This window comes from Lates calcarifer, linkage group LG5 (genome assembly GCF_001640805.2).
Source record: "Lates calcarifer isolate ASB-BC8 linkage group LG5, TLL_Latcal_v3, whole genome shotgun sequence".
NCBI lineage: Eukaryota > Metazoa > Chordata > Actinopteri > Centropomidae > Lates > Lates calcarifer.
The window spans coordinates 6371579-6392685 of record NC_066837.1 but is presented as its reverse complement, the minus strand read 5'-3'; the positions used below and the strand labels follow the sequence as shown (position 1 = coordinate 6392685).

The 21107-nt window shown below is 41.1% G+C and overlaps 1 protein-coding gene across 5 annotated transcripts in view; it reads left to right on the top strand.

The window, feature by feature from the left end:
* Positions 1-21107, top strand: part of inpp4b (inositol polyphosphate-4-phosphatase type II B) — a 122886-nt gene that overhangs the window by 16156 nt on the left and 85623 nt on the right. For 2 of the 5 annotated variants that reach the window (XM_018690896.2, XM_018690895.2), the window contains exons 3-4: positions 444-562; positions 5588-5704. In XM_018690896.2, coding sequence (XP_018546412.1) covers positions 444-562; positions 5588-5704 — 236 coding nt within the window. Of the gene's footprint in view, positions 1-443; positions 563-1271; positions 1403-3046; positions 3185-5587; positions 5705-20887; positions 20932-21107 lie in introns of those variants that run through there. The other 3 variants (XM_018690897.2, XM_051070519.1, XM_051070521.1) reach the window with 3 other exon arrangements.

The window sequence follows — 21107 nt, the reverse complement described above, 5'->3', positions numbered from 1 at the left end:
TGAGGCAACAATTTTATATCTCAATGTATATACATTTTATTTATTTCTTCAAACTTTTATTGTGTTTTGAGGTTGAGGCCTCAGAGAGGGAGGACAGTAGATTTAACTTCTCTATTCCCTTGAGGTGATGCAGCTCTTTAGTGCTCTAGCATGTGACTTATAATCTGACAGGAGATATTTTATTAATCCTCTACCTTAGCTGTTTTTTCCTCTCTTCTCTGATGTTTATTTACTATGTTTCTCTTGTCCTCTATTGTCATGTTCTCTGTTTGTGTTATATTGTCATGTGATTTGTGTCACATGTGTCTATTGTTAAGAATTTGCCAGCCTCTTATCTTGATTTTTGTGCTCTTCTTCTCTGTCCTGCTCTCTTCTTGTCTCCTGTTTTCTCTCCATCCTCTCCTCCTTCCATTGGCCCTCCCTCCCTCTCTTCCTCTCTGTAGCCTGTAATGATCTGGTGTCCTCAGGCAGAGACAGGAAGCCCAATGCTTTGGTCCAGGTGGCTGTCATAGATCCCCACAAGCAGCACCTCGTCACTCACGCCTGCACAGAGATAGTGGAGGTAAGGCAACACACATGTCCAAACATGCACACACACACAAACTTGTGCGCATGCGCATCGTCCTCTCTCTGTCTCTCTCTGACCTTTGATGTTTGTTGTTTTGCTGTGTCTCTGGGTCACTGGGTCTTGGTTGGTGTTCTCTCCATCTCTGTCTGCCCTCCTTTTCTCTCAACCTTTTTTTTCCCCATTTTACTCACTGAGCTGGAACAGATAATGAGCGCTAACCTTCTATTTCTTGTGACAGTTGAATCCTAACATCTATAAGAGTTTGTGCATGGATCTCAATCAGTATCATCTCTCTGTGTGTACAGTACTGTGTTTGTGGGTTTCATTTTGAGAGTGTTTTTATGTTCTTTAACCTCTTTAAATGCTTCTTTTATTACCTTTAGTTTGACAGTGCTGTTGCTAAGGCAACAGCCACACAAGTGTTTTTTTGGGCGGCGACAACTGCCCCCCCGTCCCACTATGGAACACCCACTCACACACATGTTCATACACACAGACACACACACTTTTTTTTTCTTTCCTCACATGAGGGCAAGTTTCTTGATGCATAAAAAGGAGACACTTTTATTTTCCTGTTAATCCAGTAAAGCTGAATTAGCATAACCGTGCTTTTCAAAGACTGCATTTCAACTCCTTCTCCCCTCCGTCCCGTCAAGGGAACAGTGGTGTGTGTGTGTGTGTGGAAACACAGGATGTGGTAGGATACTGTATGCTGGCTCAGCCAGCTCCGTAGACACTCCAGAGTGCCGCTGGAGTTTGATTTCATGGCTGTAATGTTCAGGATATGGAGTAGGATCTGAGAATATGGACTGCTTTCGGCTTCACAAAAACAGGGTATGTGCACATTCTGTGTGATTTTACAAGTCTGTTTTAAAAGAGAGATTTGCAACCTTATAAGAGGTGTTTAAGACAGTCTAAGGAGTTTTCTGTGCCATATATTCATTTTATTAGTCTGAATAGTGTTATAAAAGTGAACATCACTACTCTTGTCTGTCCCAGTGCATTTAGCACTTCACATAGAAATCAAATCAGTTAGATCAGTAATATTCATCTTATTTTGACCAAGAAGCAGCGCAGCATTGTCAAAACTCTGTGCTACCCTGAAATCCTCTTTAAATGAAATGTTTGTGTGTTGTTAAGAGTAACAGAGGTTACTTGTCAGGACAGTGGTATCCAGTAGGGTTTCCCACTCATACACTGCCACCCAACATGAACAGCAGCAGATGTTCATTAACCTATGTGGCCAAAGGAGGACCTGTGCATGTGTGTCTGTGTATTTGTGTGTGCTGGGCAGCCCCACTGTGTGAGCTGTATGAATGTGAAGACTGCCAAACTGCCACTTGTGTTTCTCCTGTTTGTCACATTCCCGGGATGCCTGCTCTCAACAGCTGCTGCCAGCTTTGGACACTGATTTGAGTCTTGGCTGCATGAATGCTTGAGTATTAGTCATACTCATGTGATAGGTATATTATCAGGAATCCATGGTATATGATACAAGGGTTTAATTTAGAAGTTTAGAATTTTAGCCCTCTCTAGTCTTTCCCATGAATTACCAAACAGGAGTCAGATAAGAAGACCAGGGTGGCATTTAATCATGTTGGATCTGGACTTAACTACTCTTTAGCTGAAACCATTGACCTCTACAGGATTCAATATTTCTTTCATTCCATAGTACAGGAATACATAATACATTGTGTGCTATGGAACTGGGACACAGTGCCATATTTCCACAATAGGCAGACCCTTTTTTATCTTTACAGAGAAAGTATGTGTCTCAGTGTGGGTACTGTATCTTAATCTACTGTTGGGAAAACAGAGAGGAACCAATGACAACTTAAGTAGAAAATCTAAAGTCCACTAAATCTCTTTAAAGTGCAATAGGAAACATCTTCGACAAATTGTATTTGAAGCTGCTGACAAAAAAAGGGCTGGAAAAATTGCTATCTGGTATCTCTTATTGAGTGCTCTTCGAAAAGAGGTGACTTCTGCTTTTTTTGTGTAACAAGTGCTTTGTTTTCTCCATGTGCCTCTCTTCTCAGTATGTTTAGCATGACACAAGAAGTTGGGATGGAAAGAGCAGCATTTTCTGCCAAACCCTAATATGTGTGTGTAGGGAAAATCCCATTCCTAAAACATGGGCAATGTGTCCAGGAGTGCTGGTACTCAAGGAGATTTGACGTCACGCAAAGCCTGGGGATAAAACAGCCTTTGATGTCATGCTAGTCAAGCGAAGAGCCCCTTGCCTGGAACAAGTCCAAAAAGTCTAGTCTGTGTGTGTGTAATTATGAGTGGTCAAGGGAGGGAGACAAACCTCCAGTGTAGGGAAACTCAAGCCAGAATACTCCTACCCCCACCAACCCAGTCAAACTCAAACACACACACACACACACCCTCTAATAGCCTAAATTGGCCATTCCATGGAGGCTTGCAACCCAAACGGACAAAAAGACAAGAGAGGGGAGGGGCAGCTGTCTCCCATAGCATATGTTGACCACTTGTATGACAGACTGGCTTACTTCTCTGTGTAAATGGAGACAGGCTTACCACTTTAGCTCATCTCAGCCCATCAGTAGCACTAAGAAGATTCAGCCACAGCTGAGGCTGCCAAGCATGCTGGTAAGTCTGAATGAGGCCTATTCAGTGTGCCAGTGAGGGAGGTGCGATGGGTTATGTGTGTGTGTACCTGCACTTTCTGGAGTATAATGCCTCTGCCTGTCTTTTTGTCAGTGTACAGTACTGATATATATCCAGATTTACACTGAGCTCAAAGCAGCGCATTGGTTCCACTGTGTATATACCCACTGTGCTGAATAGGGCTGTGTGTTTAGGATGTTGCTGTACACAAACCACAAAGCTTCATGGCTGGGTGGCAAAATGGCACCGGGCATCAAGACGGGTATTACCATGTCTAGAGGGGCTAAAACAAGAAGTGATAGACTTGTTTTATTTCCCCTCTGTCAGCGCATGGAAGATTTCTGAAGGATCAGTGGGGTTGATGGTGCAGTGAGGAGGTGGGTCTGTGTGTTCCCTCTGTGTGTGTGTGTGTGTGTGTGTAGTTGAACACATAATTCTGTCTTTCTGCGTGTGGAAGTACACTGCTGTTTTTAGGGGAAGTTCATGCTTTGGCTCAAAGCTCTGACACCTGTTATTGTAGCCGAGGGTTGAGGCTAGTCACTGTGCCAATCTTACCCAAGCTACAGGTCAGCTGATTAAATATTCATTTAGCATTTGCTGTGTCTGTGAATATCAAACTAATGCAGTGTTTGGGCTTCTTGAGGCAATTGCCATTGGCCAGGCATGTAATCTTAAAGGTTTGTGATAAATGAAAAACTCACTCTAAACCACACAGTTACTTTGATAGAGTAAAAATAGTAAATGAAATAAGGGGGCAGTATTAATTTTTAAACATTCTGATCTAACAAAGGTCTGAATGGGATCAAAACATCTGTTTAAATAAATTTGTTGTTGGTGTTGGTGTGGAGGCGTTAATTCTTTCTACCAGTGCTGATTTTATTTAGCCTTGCACCAACACTCTCTCTACAGTTTATGATCTGCACAGTAAGTCAATATTATTGTTTATCAACTTTCAGAGACATGTTATGATCATGTAATCATACATTTTGCATGTTTTAAGAGTTTACTTTGACACATCAGTTTGAATGTTTCACTTGAAATTATATATGGCCTATGTTTGCCATATCAATATTGAAAAAATATCATGATGTTAATTTCAATCATACTCATCAGTCTTAGTTTTTTTTTTAATGTTTTTTCTTAACTTAAGGGTGTGACCATACATTCATACCATGTCTGCCAGTCTGTCTGTGTCAGACTCATTACCAGTCCCCAGCCAGTCCCCACACAATCCCAAGGGGTTGTGTTCTAGCGACGCCCATCAGAGTGGAGCAGAGGAAGAGGAAGCCCCCAGTGTAAACACAAAGTGCTTTGAATTGGTTCAAATAGACAACAACAAGTGGCCAAAATTCCTTGAGTCTTCCCAGTAAAGCCCCTCAGCTCATTGTACAATTCAAATTAATTTGTGTCACAATTTATTACATTTATTTATCTATACATCATTTTTAAAAATCCATAATTTTTAGGAGTTTATTTTGGGATGTGGAAGATGTGAAGAGAAAGGAGCGTACACTACTTGATTGGTTTGCAAAAATAACCTCAATCTTAAAACAAGTTTCTCACAACAAGAATCCTGTGTGTTTCAAGAAAATTTTTCCCCAAATGCTCTTTAAAAAAAGTGACATTATCCAGATACTGGCAGACAAAATTGCCATATTTCAAGATAACTTCCCTTTTGAAGAAAATTCTTCCAAAATTGCACAAGTGACATAAAGGTCCTCACTTTGCAGGCACTGCAGTGGGTTTAGGGAGGGTTTTAAATCTAAAAGTAAATACACCCTTGTTAAAGTGAACATTTTACAGTTCTACAAAACAGAGCTCTCTGCAGATCTCCACAGCAAAACTAATCATGCAGTTCAGAAGGCATGGAAGTTAAAGGTGATGGCTCAGTATTGTGGTCTCAGGGAGTTTGTGAGTGAATATAAGTTAATGTTATGCCGCCCTTTGGTATGTTTGAAAACCCAACACTGGCTGCTGTAGCTGGTTTAATCCCATTGCCACTGTGCCACTGTGCCAGTTTACCTGTCAACATTTGTTGCTCCTGGCCTGCGGTCTCAGTTGGGAGACTGTAGTTATGCCAGAGCTCCAGGTAGACCCACCAGGGAGAGCTCTATCTTTTCCTTTTTTGTGCCCAGGAGAGCAGGAGAGGTGAGGGAAGTGGGGAGAAACGCCGGGAGGAGGAGTAGGACAGACTGAGCCCAGCTGTTGGCTCATTTACCCACCCAAGTCCCCTCCCTTCCTTTTCTCCCTTTCGCTTCCTGCTTTTTCATGAATATGTGCGTTGCAGCATCAGTGTGTATGAGAATACACACTATTCCACATGTACACACACAAACACACATGCAGTATCTCACCCTTTTTCTGTGTTTTCCCTCTTTCTGACAGGCGAACAAAGACCCACTATTTCTGACGGGGGTGACCTTCCCTTCAGAGTATCCTGCTAGCCCAGAGACACTAGTCAAGCTAACTGTGTATGATGCAAAGGACAAGAGCCAGGAATCAGTGAGTAAATAGTTGTTTTATTTTGTGTGTGTGTATGTGTGTGTGTTTGTTGTATGTTTACATGTTCAAAATCCAGCATGTGAGAAGAAGTGATAATGATAAGAATGTGTTCAAAGCCAGTGAAGTAGTCATCTTTCAAGAGTTGGGTGTGCAGCACTCAGCTTTAAACTTTACAGGGGATGAACATGAAAAGCTGTGAGAAATCTGCTGCAGAATCTCATTATGTTTAAATTTATCCTACAGATTCAAAGGTGGAAGGAGTTGTGTGTTGAATTATAGCATGCAGCGAATTATTGCGCTATCGTAGTTATCATTCATTTGAGTCTCAGACCAAGACCTTTGCTTTGAGTTTTGAAGGAAAAGGGTGTGTAGCCTTCGATGAGCATCTGAGCATGGCGGCCCATCCTTTGGCAATGCTCCCCTGGGAAAACTAGTCAGCACATCAGTGAGAATGAGAAAGAGAGCCAGGCATAGAATCATGAATGGGCCCAGCGCTCTGATTTAGATATTTTAAACAGACAGTATAGGAGGCTCTTCAGTGTGGGTGTATGCATCATCTTAATCAAGCACCCCATTCAACTCTTGGTGCCCAGTTACATGAGAAGCTGGTTATAAGCTGGTTCAAATACTGGAGGTGATGGCAGTGCACTGGTCATCGGTATACTGGGACAAATCTCAGTACGCCACTGCATGGGGTGGGCTGGCAGGCCGTTAAAAAATCCATAAAGTTTTCACTGGCTCTGCTTGTCTCTTTACTGGCCTTCTCTGTGTGCCTGTCATTCAGTTTGCTTTTGAGAGCGTACTGTGTAAATGGCCTGGGACTCTGCTCACTAGCAGCTCCAAAAACCAGTTCCTCTGGATAATTGAAATGATATTTTCAATCGTTTCCATGGGGTTTTTATGGGGAGCTGTCAGTTTATGCAGTAACATTAACAGCCACAGAATATGCAGTACTGGTTATACATTATGACTTATTCAATACAAGCTTTTAATTACTTAGGTTAAAAAAAACATATAAACAATAGACCATAATAAATATAAGCACATTTTATTGTCCTATAGGTTACATTCTAGCTTACCTGAACAGGTTATGTTCTCTAACATAGCTTTGCATACAATTTTATGCGTGCTCAGGAATTTCTGTCCCTTGAGACATAAATTCAACTGAAATGGGGACTTCATCTGGACTTGCCTGCATATTTAGTGTGCCATATTTTAAGAACTGGGACAGTATATATTTGTGCCATGAAATTGCGCCTCCTGGAGACAGTGTCCTCTGCGAAGTGAGCCGGCACTCCTGTTTTCTGGTAATAAAGGCTCATTTGACTCCACTTGCTGATAATTTGTCCAACTAGTAATTTATTCATTCCACGGCTTCTTCACAGATTGTCTCATGCTGTGCCAGGATACCTTTGTTCACTAAATTTGCTGAATTGGTTCTGAGAATGTTCCCCGAGTTTGCTGCTGCGCCTGTACCCAGTTTAAACAAATTAGAGTTCTTAATGTTGAGATCTTTCACTGATTCTCAAAGTTGGTGACACCTGCATTGTTGCAGTTTGAGAAACTCAAAGATGTGCACTTTAAAAGCACATACACTAACTTTTACACAGCAAAAATACAATGTTGAAACATAAAAACTGCAGCATTTACATTAACTTTTAATTTTACCATGTAGCACAGAATTTTCTGTATTCTATATATGTGTACTATAATGACATTAAACTGTGTGTCCAGCTGTATAATAATTTGCCTCTTAGAATTCAACCTTGAAACATGATCCCAGATGAAATTTGCTTGAAATGGGAGCACTGTGATTTATTCCAAGGTTTGTACTGAATATTCATATTGAACACCCATGTGAGCTTAACACTGTTTCATTCCCCACCTCTTTCCTAGAATAATTTCTTGTGTTCTGTTGTGTACTCCCATCAGAGGTTTTACAAAACTTTTACAAAACTAGATGCCTGGATATAAAGATATTTTACTGATGCCTAGTAAAATCTTTACCACTTAAATTCAAGGAAAACAGGTAGTTTTCCTAGGTAGGTGATTTCTGAGGGTAATCTGATGCACAGGAACTGGATAAGATGTTTATTTGATTAACTCCTTTGGAATTTGGGGTTTTGAATGTCTCTCTGTCCCTCACACTGTCTCAGTGAGTGAGATTTCTCAGTAGCTCCCGTCAGTCTGTCAAGAATAACACTGATACATAACTCAATATTTCACTCAAGCTTGGCGTTTAGAGATTGTGGCTTAACCAACAGATTTAACTGTACAAGTCCTGTTGAGCCTTTCAGACTCTTCACTCATCTTCACACCTCACACTGGTTTTAAATGGAAAAAGGTTTTGAATGATGAGCTGCATCACAACTTTCTGTGATTTAAAAAAAAAATGAGTTGGATCAAGGTTTTTTGGGGGGGCCATGTCCAAAAACTGCACAGAATCCTGTTTTCCTTTCTCTCAGTGGACCTCATGTAGTGGCCTTGCAATACTTGAAGATCTTTCTTTCCTCTCTCTTTTTTTTATTTTTTTTTTTATCAGGCACCATTGCTCTCGTGCTACGGTTGGCTTTTAGATTTTCGGCTCCGCTCGGCTGGGCACAGTGTGCTTGTCTGGGTCTCATTAGAGAGTCTTTAACTGACACAGGCATGACCCTGAACATGAGCTGGCACAATGCGTCAGCCCCCAGCCGCTTAAGTGGCAGATCGGGAATCACTCAGCCAAGGCTCAGTCATTTAATGTAACTTTTTTTTTTTTTGAGGGAGAGAGAGAGAAAGAGAGAGAGCATGCTGGAGCAATTTGCTGTGTTTGTGTGTCTGTGTGTTTTACAAATCAGCTGTCAAAAGTTTTACATATCACTTTCAGCTTTGGCAGCAGATGTTGTGCCACGTGCTGATTCTCTACAATAGAAAGCAGGTAGCACACATAGTAACTACTAAACATAAATACACACACACATGCATATATATATATATATACATAAACTTTGCAAATTTGCCATTTTGTCTGATATGTCATGCTGTCTATTCACCATGAAAGTTTTGGAGCGGAAATAAGGAGGGATGAAATTGAAACACTGAGGGGGAGGAAACTGATGGAGCAAGGGTTATAGACGACTGCTTTAACATTCGCAGAGGACCAGAGAATTTCATAGTAGGATGATTTCCCTCTGCCTTGGGCTTCCCATTTAGATATTCTAAGATGACACTGGCTGCATGGTCATGAATATTTGAGAACATGCACAGGGCTGAGAGAACGATAAGTGAGGGAGTGGAGGTGTGAGAAGGAGTACGACTGGGTTGGATATCTCTCAGGTGTAAGTGATCCCCCCTCAAGCTCTGGTTGTCAAAGGATGACAGGCTAGCCTTACTTTGTCACTGATGTCGTACCTGCAACTGCACTTTGAATGGCTCCCAGGGGCAATAAATTCCCTTTCAGCTCACATTCTGATCACTGAATCAAGAAATATTCACTGTGGCTAAGAAGAGCTACACTTCAAAGAGATCACATCACTTCAAGAATTTTTTATCATAGGCTTAGCCAAATCTTGGAATATAATGGCTTAAACAAAGATGGCTCAAAGTGTAACTAATTTGCTGCATCTTGTCTTGAACATTGTTAAATGAGAGATGAGGGAAAACCATGTCTGGCTGTCATGGTACAAACCAAAGAAATAATTTGCATTTGGAATACAGGTAAGAGAAGAGCATGTTCATTTTGAGATTGAAAGATGTGGTCAGATGAGCCATTTAAGAGTTTTGCATTAAATCTCAGTGGCCAATCATTATCTTCAAAGTTAATCAAAAACCAGACCAAGGCTCATCTGAGAGAGGTGAAATAATTGGAGAACCTCAAGTTAAAAGCATATGAAAAAGGCAAGTGAGATTATTTGTGTGCTGTGTGCATCACATTTGTGCTCACTTACCTCTGTGAAGAGGCTTGAAGACTCACAGCTAATGACAGACCTGTGGTTTGTTGTCAGTATGAACCTATTACTGAGTGTTCTTGTGGTATAAAGGGATAGGACAGCTGCCTCTGTAAGAGCTCTTCTCTCTAATCACAGCCTCATTTATCCTGCCTTTTCTCTCTGCAATCTGGAAAGAACGTATAATGCAGTTTTCAGTTTGCATTCCTATTACTGGCAGTGGTGAGGGATTTTGATTGGTTTCTGTGATGTTCACCTGAGTGTGACAAACAAAAGACCCCATTTGAGTAAAACAGGAAAATGGAGCATGTCCGGTCATTTCCATAAAGCTGCCATAAAATGTATTCAATCAAATAAAACACAAGCAGAGGGGTTTTTACTGTGTTACTATAATGGCCATTTCTTCCTGGCCGCCACAAGCAACCTGATGAACACCCACAAACACACACACACGCCATCTGCACTAAAGGGACAGAGCAAGATATCTTTGGTTCAGAGGGAAATGGAGAAAGAACTGATCAAAGTTCCATCTCAAACTGCTTGCCCGTTTGACACACACACACACCACACTCACACTCACACACACCACACACACACACACTCCACTCACACACACACACACACACACACACACACACACGCTGAGAAAATTGGATAGAGGTTGTGTGAGAATAGTCCCAAAGCATGGGAAGGATAAGGCATTGTTGAATTTTTTCTGTGGGTCGTCTGCTTGACTTTTCATACCAGTTCAAATATGATTTTCAAGCATTTCCCAGGTGACAAGAACACTTTTCACAAAGCTAAAAGTACAGTATATGCCGTTTTGTTGAAATCAAATTAGACCATTCCCACTCTTTCTGTACACATTAGGGATGACTATATTGAGATCTCAGGGTAGGAATATGACACTGTTATTTTTCTCAGATCCATTGTTTTACATCATGATGTTTTAAAGGTTACATATCTGAAAAGTCAAAACTGAAATCTGTCATTTACTAAAGTTTTAAACCCTTAATTCGGTACTTTGAAGAAGCCCCTTTTGCATCAATCACAGTTTCAGGTCCTCTTAGGTAAGTCTCTACAAGCTTTGCACACCTGGATTTGGGCAGTTTATCCCATTCTTTCTGATGGATCCTCTAAAGCTCTGTCAGATTGGATGGGAAGTGTCTGTGAACTGCCATCTTCAGGTCTCACAGGTGTTCTATGGGGTTTAAGTTTGAGCTTTGATTAGGATATTCAAGGACAGTCAGGGACTTGTCCTGACGCCTTATCTTGGCTATATGTTTCGGGTCACTGTTGTGCTGAAAGGTGAACTGTCACCCCAGTCTTGGAGCAGGCAAGGATCTTTTTGTATTTGGCTGCATTCATCCATCCCCCAATTCTGATCAGTAAAGTGTGAAAAAGCGTAGGGGACTGAAAACTTTCTGAAGCCAATGTAAATGTGAAAGAAATAATTGGTGTACTCAAATCTATTTGCTTTCTGTTTCCCTATGTAGTTACAGTAGTGACTTGGGGACATAATCCAAGAAAAGGATGGCCTCACTCCAGCTGTTTGTACCCTGGAAGCATTTTATTATCAGTGAACAAATACACAGACCCCATATGGTGCCCAGAAAGATTCTGAAGGGGAAGTTAATACAGCTCTCTATTAATCTGAATTACCAACACTTTCTCCTAATGTGTTGTTAGGAAAAATACATCCACTATACAGTCACACCCTGCAAAGTTAGGCAAAGTTAGTTGTCTTTTAGCCTACAGACTTAAGCTTAAGTTAAGTATCTATCAGCAAAAATATGTTTTCTCACTTTTACAGGTAAAATCAATTGGAATGAAAATGCACATTCTAGTTTGACTCTGGTAAGTGCAATGATTGCACACTGAATATAAAAGAATGAGGCCTGTTTTGTTAACTTGAATTTCAAATGTCACATACAAAACTAGAAAAAATGTACATATTTATATAACAGCGAACATTCATCTCACACTTTGGAATTTGATCAAATGAAAGTGAATATTTTGTTGCTAAAATTGGGCACACCATAATTAACTGAACTGAAAACTTTTACTAGCTGAGGTTATTTCTTAAGTATAAAATATTCACTGAGAAAACTGTGATGTTCCAGACACCCACTGTCTATGGATGAATTTGCTTGAGAAATATGTAGTTTAATGTAGGCTGTAAAAATAGATGATTTATTATCATCCATCACTTTGATATCTTTTTCATTTGACCTGTATTCACAAGTCTATTTGAACAACTCACTTTTGTAATGAATTATCATTATTATAAATGATCATACACATTATTCATTGTGTATTTTTGATTGTAAAACTTGGGGGAGACAAAGTTTAGATTTGATTTAAAAACTCCCAATGTTCAACTTCCACATGAGTTATAGGCTAAAATAAAAAGTAACTCTTGTTCAGATATAAATCAATTTGACATCACTGGGTACACAACTGTGCCAGCTTTCAGTCACTCGGTACTATACATATTGTTGCGTTGTTGTGATTGTTGCAGATTCTCTTATTCTGCTGTCTACCTGATTTGAGGACTGTTTGACTGGCAGATATTAGCCACATCTCAGGAGGCAGTTTGAGCAGCCACTGTTCCATGGTGAATTGTCGCTCCAATTATGAACTGCTGAAGTATGGAGAATCCTGGCCTCAGTTAATCCTGCCCTGTCAATAATCATGATGTGTAAAAAGCGGTGACTTGACATATTTTTGGCGTAGCCAGTTGCTTTTAGTTGGATGAGTGTCAATGTGGTGGGAATTTTCTATAAGTGCACGAGTTTCCTGCCAGAAAGAGAGAGAGGGGGGAGAGAAATGGAAGCAAACAGGGAGACAGAGCAAGAGTGGGGGGCACACACACACAGTAACACACAAACACACTTTTACAAGAACCAATCTCAGAGATATCCAAGAAGGGTCTTGGTAGTGATTGGGTGGACAGCTGAGCAGTGATAACCTACGAGAGTAACAGTCCTCAGATAAGGACTGTCTCTTGTCTGATGGCCACTTTGCTTCCCTCACCATCATTGTGGCAATGTCAGCCAATGTCACAAGTGCCGAAAAGTACTGCTGTTCAAGTCGGCAATACTAAAATTACTCAAACTAGTGACCTCTCTCTCTTTCTTGCTCACTCACTTGCTGGCAGTCTTGCCAAGCAGAAAATTGAAGATAGTTTAATAGTAGTTTTACTTTGGCTATGAGCAGTGTAAAAACATTTTGCCCTATTTTAGTGTAAGGTCTACTGCTTTAATGGATGCATGCCATGCCAATGGATGCATACTTTCTTGTCCAATTAGTGTTGTGTCAACACAGTACATTAAAATGTCACAAAGATAATAAAAACATTACCGCATGCCCTTCCTTATTAAATTAGATCTGTTCTTGTTTTTCTGTAAAGTACAGGATCTACGATTATCTCACTGTTTTCATCATCTCAGAACAATGTTATTTGTATTATTCCATTAGTGTTTGACACCTTACTTTATCATAATATAGTTTCATAAAGAGTGTTATAAAACATGCATTGTTTGTATTATGAGTTATTCGTTCAGGGTAGACAATTAAAGCAGTTTTGTTTTTTAGTAATGGACTGTACTTATGTGGTGCTTTTCTACCTTAAAGCTACAATGTGTAAGTCCTGGACATCAATGTAGTGTGCTGACTCCGCTATTGCTGGATTTGGGAGCTTTCTAGCCAACATGTCTCAGCAGCTTATAGCAGCTTGAAGCCTCAGTGCAAGAGAAGCAGTAGACCAGAGGTACATTCACATATTGATTGACAGTTGTTCCACCCCTGTCTTTGGCCTTCTTTGACCAATCAGAAGGGCGAGACTTTCTATTTCTCAGAAACTGCCAGGCTGATCAATGAGTCTGGGTCACAGACAGCACTGACAGTCTATGACAGCACCTTTATATATGAGATAGATCTATTTTGGTTAATATTTCAACAACAAAAACAATGTTAGAATAAAGTTACATACTGTAGCATTAATGGACAAATCTCTTTTCAATTTGCCCCTCATCCACCCAACACAGTGACTTGGTGTTAACTGTCCCAATCAAGGCGATTGAACTGCCAACCCTGCAATTAATGAATGACCTGCTCCACCTCTGCTGGTCACTGAAAATGTCACTTTGGTGTGGCAGGAGGTCAAGAGTCTTGCCTGAGGGCACCAAAGTATTGAAAATGAGAGAAGGGAGACACCCTTCTCTTTTAATTTCTCCAAAGGTTTATTCTGAACATAATAGGGAACATAAAAATAAATTGTACCTGTGCTTTCTGATTTTTACATGAATCAGAAACTTGAAAAATGAATCGAGAAAAGTTAGCTGAAGTGTGACACCTGCCAGCCACCGCACAGATGAGTGAGCTCTGTGGATGGTGTTAGACATTTGTCAATCATTGCAGTGCCAAGTGAGCTACACAGACAGGGACAACTTTGGGACTTTCAGAGGTGGCTACAGGCATCACTTGTGGGTGTGTGTGAGAAACTCTTGGCTTTCAGCATACAGCTATGATGTGTAGTAACACCCTCACTTTCGCCAGGGAAAAGTGCTGTAGTTTCAGTGATTATAATATGATATACTGTACACAGAAGTTCCACTTTTGTCGCTCTCACATTCTGCCCATTCCAACTGGCCATAAATTATGCTCATTTATGTGCATTTAATTTCACATTTCACCAAGGCAGGCAACAAAGAGTGCGTTTGATGGATTGTACAATTACACTTCTGTGAACTTCCACTTTCCTCTCCAAACCCGGGAAGTGCCTCTCTTTTATCCACCCAATACTCATCAGGCATCACAGAGTGGCTTTGGAAATCCTCTTTAATGAATTCTCCTTCATTTCAACTTATTTGAACTAAGTTCAAATTTTGGCCCTCCATTCACTCTGGTAGCCTTGCTAATCATTTACTTGATTATTGAGCCTCTGATTTTGTTTTTAACACTGCTCCCATTACTGTCGCCAGTGGCCTGAGCATTTCATTCGCCATTACAAGCAAAAGTGAGAAGATAAACCATCAGGCAAGAAAAGAGAGGGCATCCTGTTTTGCCTTGCCTTGTACTGATTAGTAGAGGTAACATGGATGGAAAGTGTATGACTGGTATTAGTGGGGTAAAGTCTTTTTTGTTAGTAGACAGAGCCTGTAAATCAAGCTCACCATTAAAGCATCTGTGGCAGCTTTTAATGTTATGGATGCAGATTATATACTTCATGGCAAACCTCCAAAACCTGAATGGGATTCACCTTTCATAAGACAACACATTTGACATAGTAATGAATTAAAGTGCTTCTTCAACATGCACCGTAGTGTGAGATTGTCCTCAAAGCTTTTAAAGCACTGCTCTGTCTGTTTTTTCTTATTAAAAAGAAAATCCTGTTAACTTTAGCACACTTGTAAAAGTGGTGCAGCCAGACGGATGTCAATTGAGGGGGAATAAATGGTCCCTGACCCTAGAGAATAGAAAGTTTAAACACTCTAAAGCATTTTTATTGACAACTGAGCACTCACTCTGCCATGTCAGGTTAACACTAACTGTGTCTCACATGACATCTGAAAAGCCCGATGGACAGGCTGTTAGCGGTGCAACATGTCACACCGGTGATGTGATGTGTTAGAAAACATTTCAGGCTCTTTGCAAAGCATGAGCCTCTGAGGTGCTTTCTCATTGTAATGATATCATTTTCATTGGCTGACAATACTTCAAACTCCTGTTTACTGTGTTAAAGGAAGGCACCAGATAATTACTTTGTTTTCCCACATTGTTCCCCCCACTGTGTTGACATGCACTTCAATAAAGTGACTCATGGTGCCAATGAATATTTACAATTGTTGGAAATTAAGTGCACTCTAGGTTTTGTTGTGGGGGTGTATGCAGTCATTCGTGAAAATAGTTGTTGGAATAGTGCACGCTCATTAAAAGCAACCATCCAAGTCTAAGCAGAGAAGCTAATTACTTATAAAAACTGCTGAGCAGATGTCTGGCGCTGTTGCCATGAGGAGACGCCCTTTCTTCCCAGGGTAAAGCCACAAGTTAACACAAGTGACCGTCTATTTATACACATACAAGTATTACGAGGAAGCCAGTGGAGACAGTGAGTTTGGTGCCAATGAATTAAGTGTATTTTCATTAGTATTAGAGTGGTGCATTTTGTAGCACTGAATAAAATTTACAGAAAGTTTTGAAAAATGTTGCTAGATAATAGGTGCCAAACATGCATGTACAAACGCACATATTCTTTGTGATGTGTATATACACACAAATATATATAAATATGCTACAAGAACAGTGTATAGAAACCAAAGAGAAGACACCAACCAATTTTAGTGTACCTATATGCATATGAATCTGTATTAAATTAAACTTATAAGCTGTGTTAACATCCATGTGCACAGTAGAGTAAATATAAAAGCATGCCAAAGAGTGACAAAGGACATAAAGTATGCCTCCGCATTTTGGGAAAGTTAGTCAAGAAGCGTGATGCCACTCACCAGAAGCCTGAAGCCTGGCTAACAAAATCTGTCAACGTTGTTGTCAACCACAACATCACCACCAAAGTAGCTCTGACCCATGGGGGCATGGACATGGGATCTGTGGTGTCTGATGCTTAGACATTGGCAGCAGATCCTTTGGGTCATTTGAGTTTAAGGCCCCAATGGATCTGGCTTGTTCCAGCACATATCCAGCACAGATGCTTGATCAGATTGGGATCTGATGAATTTGGAGTCAAAGTCAACACCTTGGGCTCTTTGTCGTCTTCCTCGAGCCATTTGAGCAGTTTTTGTGGTGTGGTGGGCACATTGTCCTGCTGGGGGAGGCTGCTGCCATCGGGGAGTGCAGTTGCCTTTGGGAGGTGTGCCTGGTCTGCAGCAGTGTTTAGGTGGGTGGTATGTGTCAAAGTAGCATGCAGATGAATGTCAGGACCCAAGTTTTCCCAGCAGAACATTGCATTGTAATGAGACGATACATTTCATTCACTTCACCAGTCAGTCATTATTGCGATTGATCTGTGTATCTTGTCTGTTTGACCAGTGAGGGATGGGTGGGGTCTTTATGTAAAGCTAACTGTCTGCTGGCTTAATATTAATATATTTACTGTGCAGACATGAGAGTTGTATCCATCTTCTCATACAACTCTTGACAAGCAAGTCAATAAGTGTATCAAAATATTCTTTTAAAGAAGGGGTTAAGTAAATTTGTACTAGGAATTTCTTTTCAGTAGGGTAAAAGTGACATTTCTTTAAACTTAAAAAAGTATAATAACTAGAACAAATAAACGAGGAGGAAGCAGATACTGCTTTTACATGGCTTTCTCGAGGCCATCAGACAGGAAAGGTTATGGACATATCCCACATACTCTTTGATCTATAGTTCACATAATCTGCTACCGAGCATGCAACTCACAGTGTATTATATCTACATGCAGCTGACGTGCATATAAATGGAGCCTGGCAATTTGTCTTATCAAGCGCCAGGTGACCACTTGATGCTGAAGTGCACCTCTCCAGGAAACCTCCTCTTTGCCGTAACCTCTCCCAAACCCTTCCTTGTATAATCCTACTACAATCTCCTCAAGGTGGGATTTGTCTGGATCAATTTCATAATGCATTATTCATTTTAGAATTTAATCAAATATCTCTTGCACCAATCAGCCCAACCCATACCTCCCCTAACCCTCCCTTCCCTCTCTACCCATCATATTGGTGATTGGTAGTGTCACCTGCAATAGCAGATTATCAGCCAAATGAATTACTGGGTCACAGGTGAATTAGACGCTTGGCTGACTCTAATCTTTTTTTCTCTGGGAAAAGTAGCTTAGTGTAAGTTTTTTTTTCTCTCTCTTCTTTTTTTTGAGAGAGAACGCAGAGGGGGATAGGGGAAGAGAGAAAAAGTGCTTGAGAAAATCCCCTTTCTGCCTGGCTTCCTGTGGGTTTCTGCAGTGTAATGGTTTCCTTTGAGAGAGACACTGGTGGAAAGTGCTGATGCTTGTTGGCTCTGTGTGTGTGTGTGTGTGTGTGTGTGTGAGTGTGAGTGTGAGTGTGAGTGTGAGTGTGTGAAGGCAGCTATTTTCCATGGCTAACTGAGCCACTGATGAGTTTGCCAGCCAGGCCAGGGTCTTGTACAGTGCACTGAGTTTTAGTGTGTCTGCACGTGCAAGCCTCTGGGCAAGCAGGTTTTGTAATTGTGTGTGGTTGTCAGTGTACTGTATGTTCATGCTAGCTGGGTGCAATTAAAACCCTGCAGGTGGTCAATTGAGATAGATGTACTACAGCATTTTATGACAGTAATTCATCCCTTCCCCTAGTCTGTCCGAGCGTCAGTGTGTGCAAACATTAAAGGATATCGCCTCTTGTACAGCAGTTTGCCTTCTGAGTTAGTTGATGGAGATAATGACACGCTGCTTTTCTCTTCCTCCCCTCACCCAGGAGGACTGCAAAGTGAATGAGTGTGGGGCAGAAGGGTTCTTGTTGCTGCTTTGTTGTTCCGTTCTGTTAGTGCAGATGAAATTATATGATAATCACAAATCAGCCAACCTTGTTTCCCCTCTGTACACCCAAAGAGGGTGGGAAGCCATTAACAATCTCAAAGAGGCATTTTTTTCTCCCTCCCCAGGAAATACAAATATATTTGTTTTGATCTTATCTCTTTTTTTGAAGAATCTTATGTGCTATTCATGAGTGTACACAACAACAAAAAAAAGGTTTCTGAATCTATTCATCTGCTATCTCACAGTCACCAAGGACAAATTCTACTTTCACATAAGCAGTATATTTAGTTCAAAAGGCTCTTTTGTTGGTGTTGTTCCACATCAACTGGCAAATATGTCATTTAGGCAACTAATATGGCTGTGGTAGTGTGCTGAGGAACAAAAATAGCTGGCGGCTGTTGCACTTCTCCCACTCCTTCCTGCATCTTGTTGTTTACTAAGTCAAGGTGGTGTGAGCCGTCTGAAATTGCGGCTTCTATATGGACTTTATGTTATCCCACAGGGGAAAGAGAAGGGGCAGACGAGCTTGTTCTGAAACTCCTACACAGTACGCATGAGTGTGCTGCCAGAGCTTTTAAGCTACAGTTTGCAGCTCACCTTTCGCATGCACACACAAGCTCACATGGACACACGCTCACATTTGACACTGGGTTGAGCAGTTTTCTAGTCTGTTGTTTCTTTTTTTTTATCATTATACAAATGGTGTTGAAGATATCAAAAATAACATGCAACTTTCACACTTTCACACTCAGATGTCACATATGCCTCTCGTTATCTTCTAATAAAATCTTGTGCTATATAGTTTTTATCTATAGTGAAGATGGAGACTAGTATTCAAACACTTCAAGTCTATTAGAAAAATATTGCCAGAAGAATTGTCCACCGACACAAAGCTTTGACCCCCATCTGATCCAACTCAGAATGTATTGCAGTGAAATCAACACAATAGTCTGTGAATCTCACAAATACAGTGTGTTTATCCCAGCCTCAGGGCAGAGCTTATTATGTTCCAACATGTATGTTCAGCAAGAATGCAGCGAGCTTTGGATTTGACTGTACAGTGAAGACGCTGAGGAGCCTCTCTAGATCTTACGGGGCATCAATCCCTGTCTGTCTGCCTGTCTAGGCTGTTAACCACCTCTGGGCTGCACCATTGATCTCCGTAATTGTCTCCAACTCTTCAAAGGGAGCTGAGAGTTGGTTTGATCCGAGCTGTTTACTTTCACAGCCCCTATAGCCCTGCTCTCTGAAGAAGAGAGCTATCAACCACTTCAGGCATGAGCTAGCATATTATAGTACTATTACTCTGCGTGCGTGTGTGTGTCTGTGTGTTTGTGTGTGTGTGTGTGTGTGTGTGTGTGTGTGTGTGTGTGTGTGTGTGTGTGTGTGTGTAAGAGAAGGAAAGGGAGGTAGAGAGAGCAACCCAGAGCAACCCAGCATAGCCTGTAGCCTTACAGGCCTGGGGGTGAGCTTGCAGCTTCTTGCTGTTACATAAAGGCGAGGAATCACAACCTGAACATTCCCCGTTATCTATCCATGGGTCTGTAAGGAAATTACTACGCAAAAAGCCTTATGTTGTACCCAAAATTACAGGCTTCGATTCAGCAGTTGTTTGTCTGAGAAATGTTTTCATAACACGTGACACCAAAAACTTGATGCTAATATCATGACCAGAGATAACAGGGATGATATGACAGACAGGATGTGGTGCTCAGCAACATGTCTTGTGGGTGATAAACTGGTGAAAGGGCATGCTTTCTTCACTCTGCATGCAACTTCTTTTCACGGCTGCATTTGTGGGCCTGAACTTGAACCGCAGAGTCAGAGAAGGGGAAGCTGTTAACCACAGCCCTCCAACAGGTCCAGCTGATAGCAGCTTTTAGCAAGTAGCTAATAATAAACACTTGCATTGTGTAAGTGCATGATCACATGGATCGGCCTCATCTGCTAACAAAGACAAAAAAGGGCTTTATTAAAATGTGTCTATCAAAACAGCTTCTAGTTTGCTGTGCTGTAATTTAAATATAGTTATTGAGTCAGTAGAGGGGATTTGAATGGGACTGTAGAATCTTTGGACCTGCTACCAAGTCATGTTTACAGACTGTGAGTGAAGGGAGCCTTGATTTTTATCACCTAGTCTGCAGTGGGGTTAGCTATTAAACTTTATGGACCAAAGCTGAGTGTGTGGGGGAAGGTGCTGGTGGTGTGCTTCCAGTGTACCAAGGGCAAGCTGCATTTGCCACAGCTGTAGCTTCTTTTCTCCCACCTGCAGACACCCTACCTGTGAGATAGACAGGCATGGACATGGGAATCAGAGTTTCTATGTAATGTTACTCAAGTACATCCTTATCAGTCTTGCACCCCTGTGTAATACTTGGAGGCTTCTGTCAGAAAATCCAGGTTGCCTTATAGTTGATCAGGCACCAAAAAGACATAGCTAAACTGTGATTAAGTAAGTAAGAGCGCATATTATAGGAAGGAGATGTGAAAACTAATAGAGTGGTAGGAAGAGCTTCTTGTTTGGGGGCAAGCATTGACAAGCTGAAGAATGTGTGTGAGCAGGTATGAACACACGCTGTTGTTTTTTTTTTTGCTTGCCTCGCCTGTGACAGAGAATCACAGATCCTCGGGAGCCTTAAACTGTTTAGTGAGAAAGAGGAATATTAACTTGGCTGTCGCTCTGCTGCATTTATCATACGTGGCTCTATAGATTTCTCTGTACTTACAGTAACTGCAGGAGAAAAAAAAGGAGTTTCCCCTGGAGGAAACCACTGTCTTTCAGCTGTCAGCTTTCAGTAAGTATTTACCTTTCAAGCTGAAAAAGTCCAGCCTCCTCTGAGTCAAATGCAAAAATATCTTACCTATGGTTTTATCTCAAGTCACTTTCATTTGAGGAGCAAAAGATATTGCATCACAAAACTACACGACTATTTTCAGGATACAAAACATATTCAACTAACATTGACTGCCA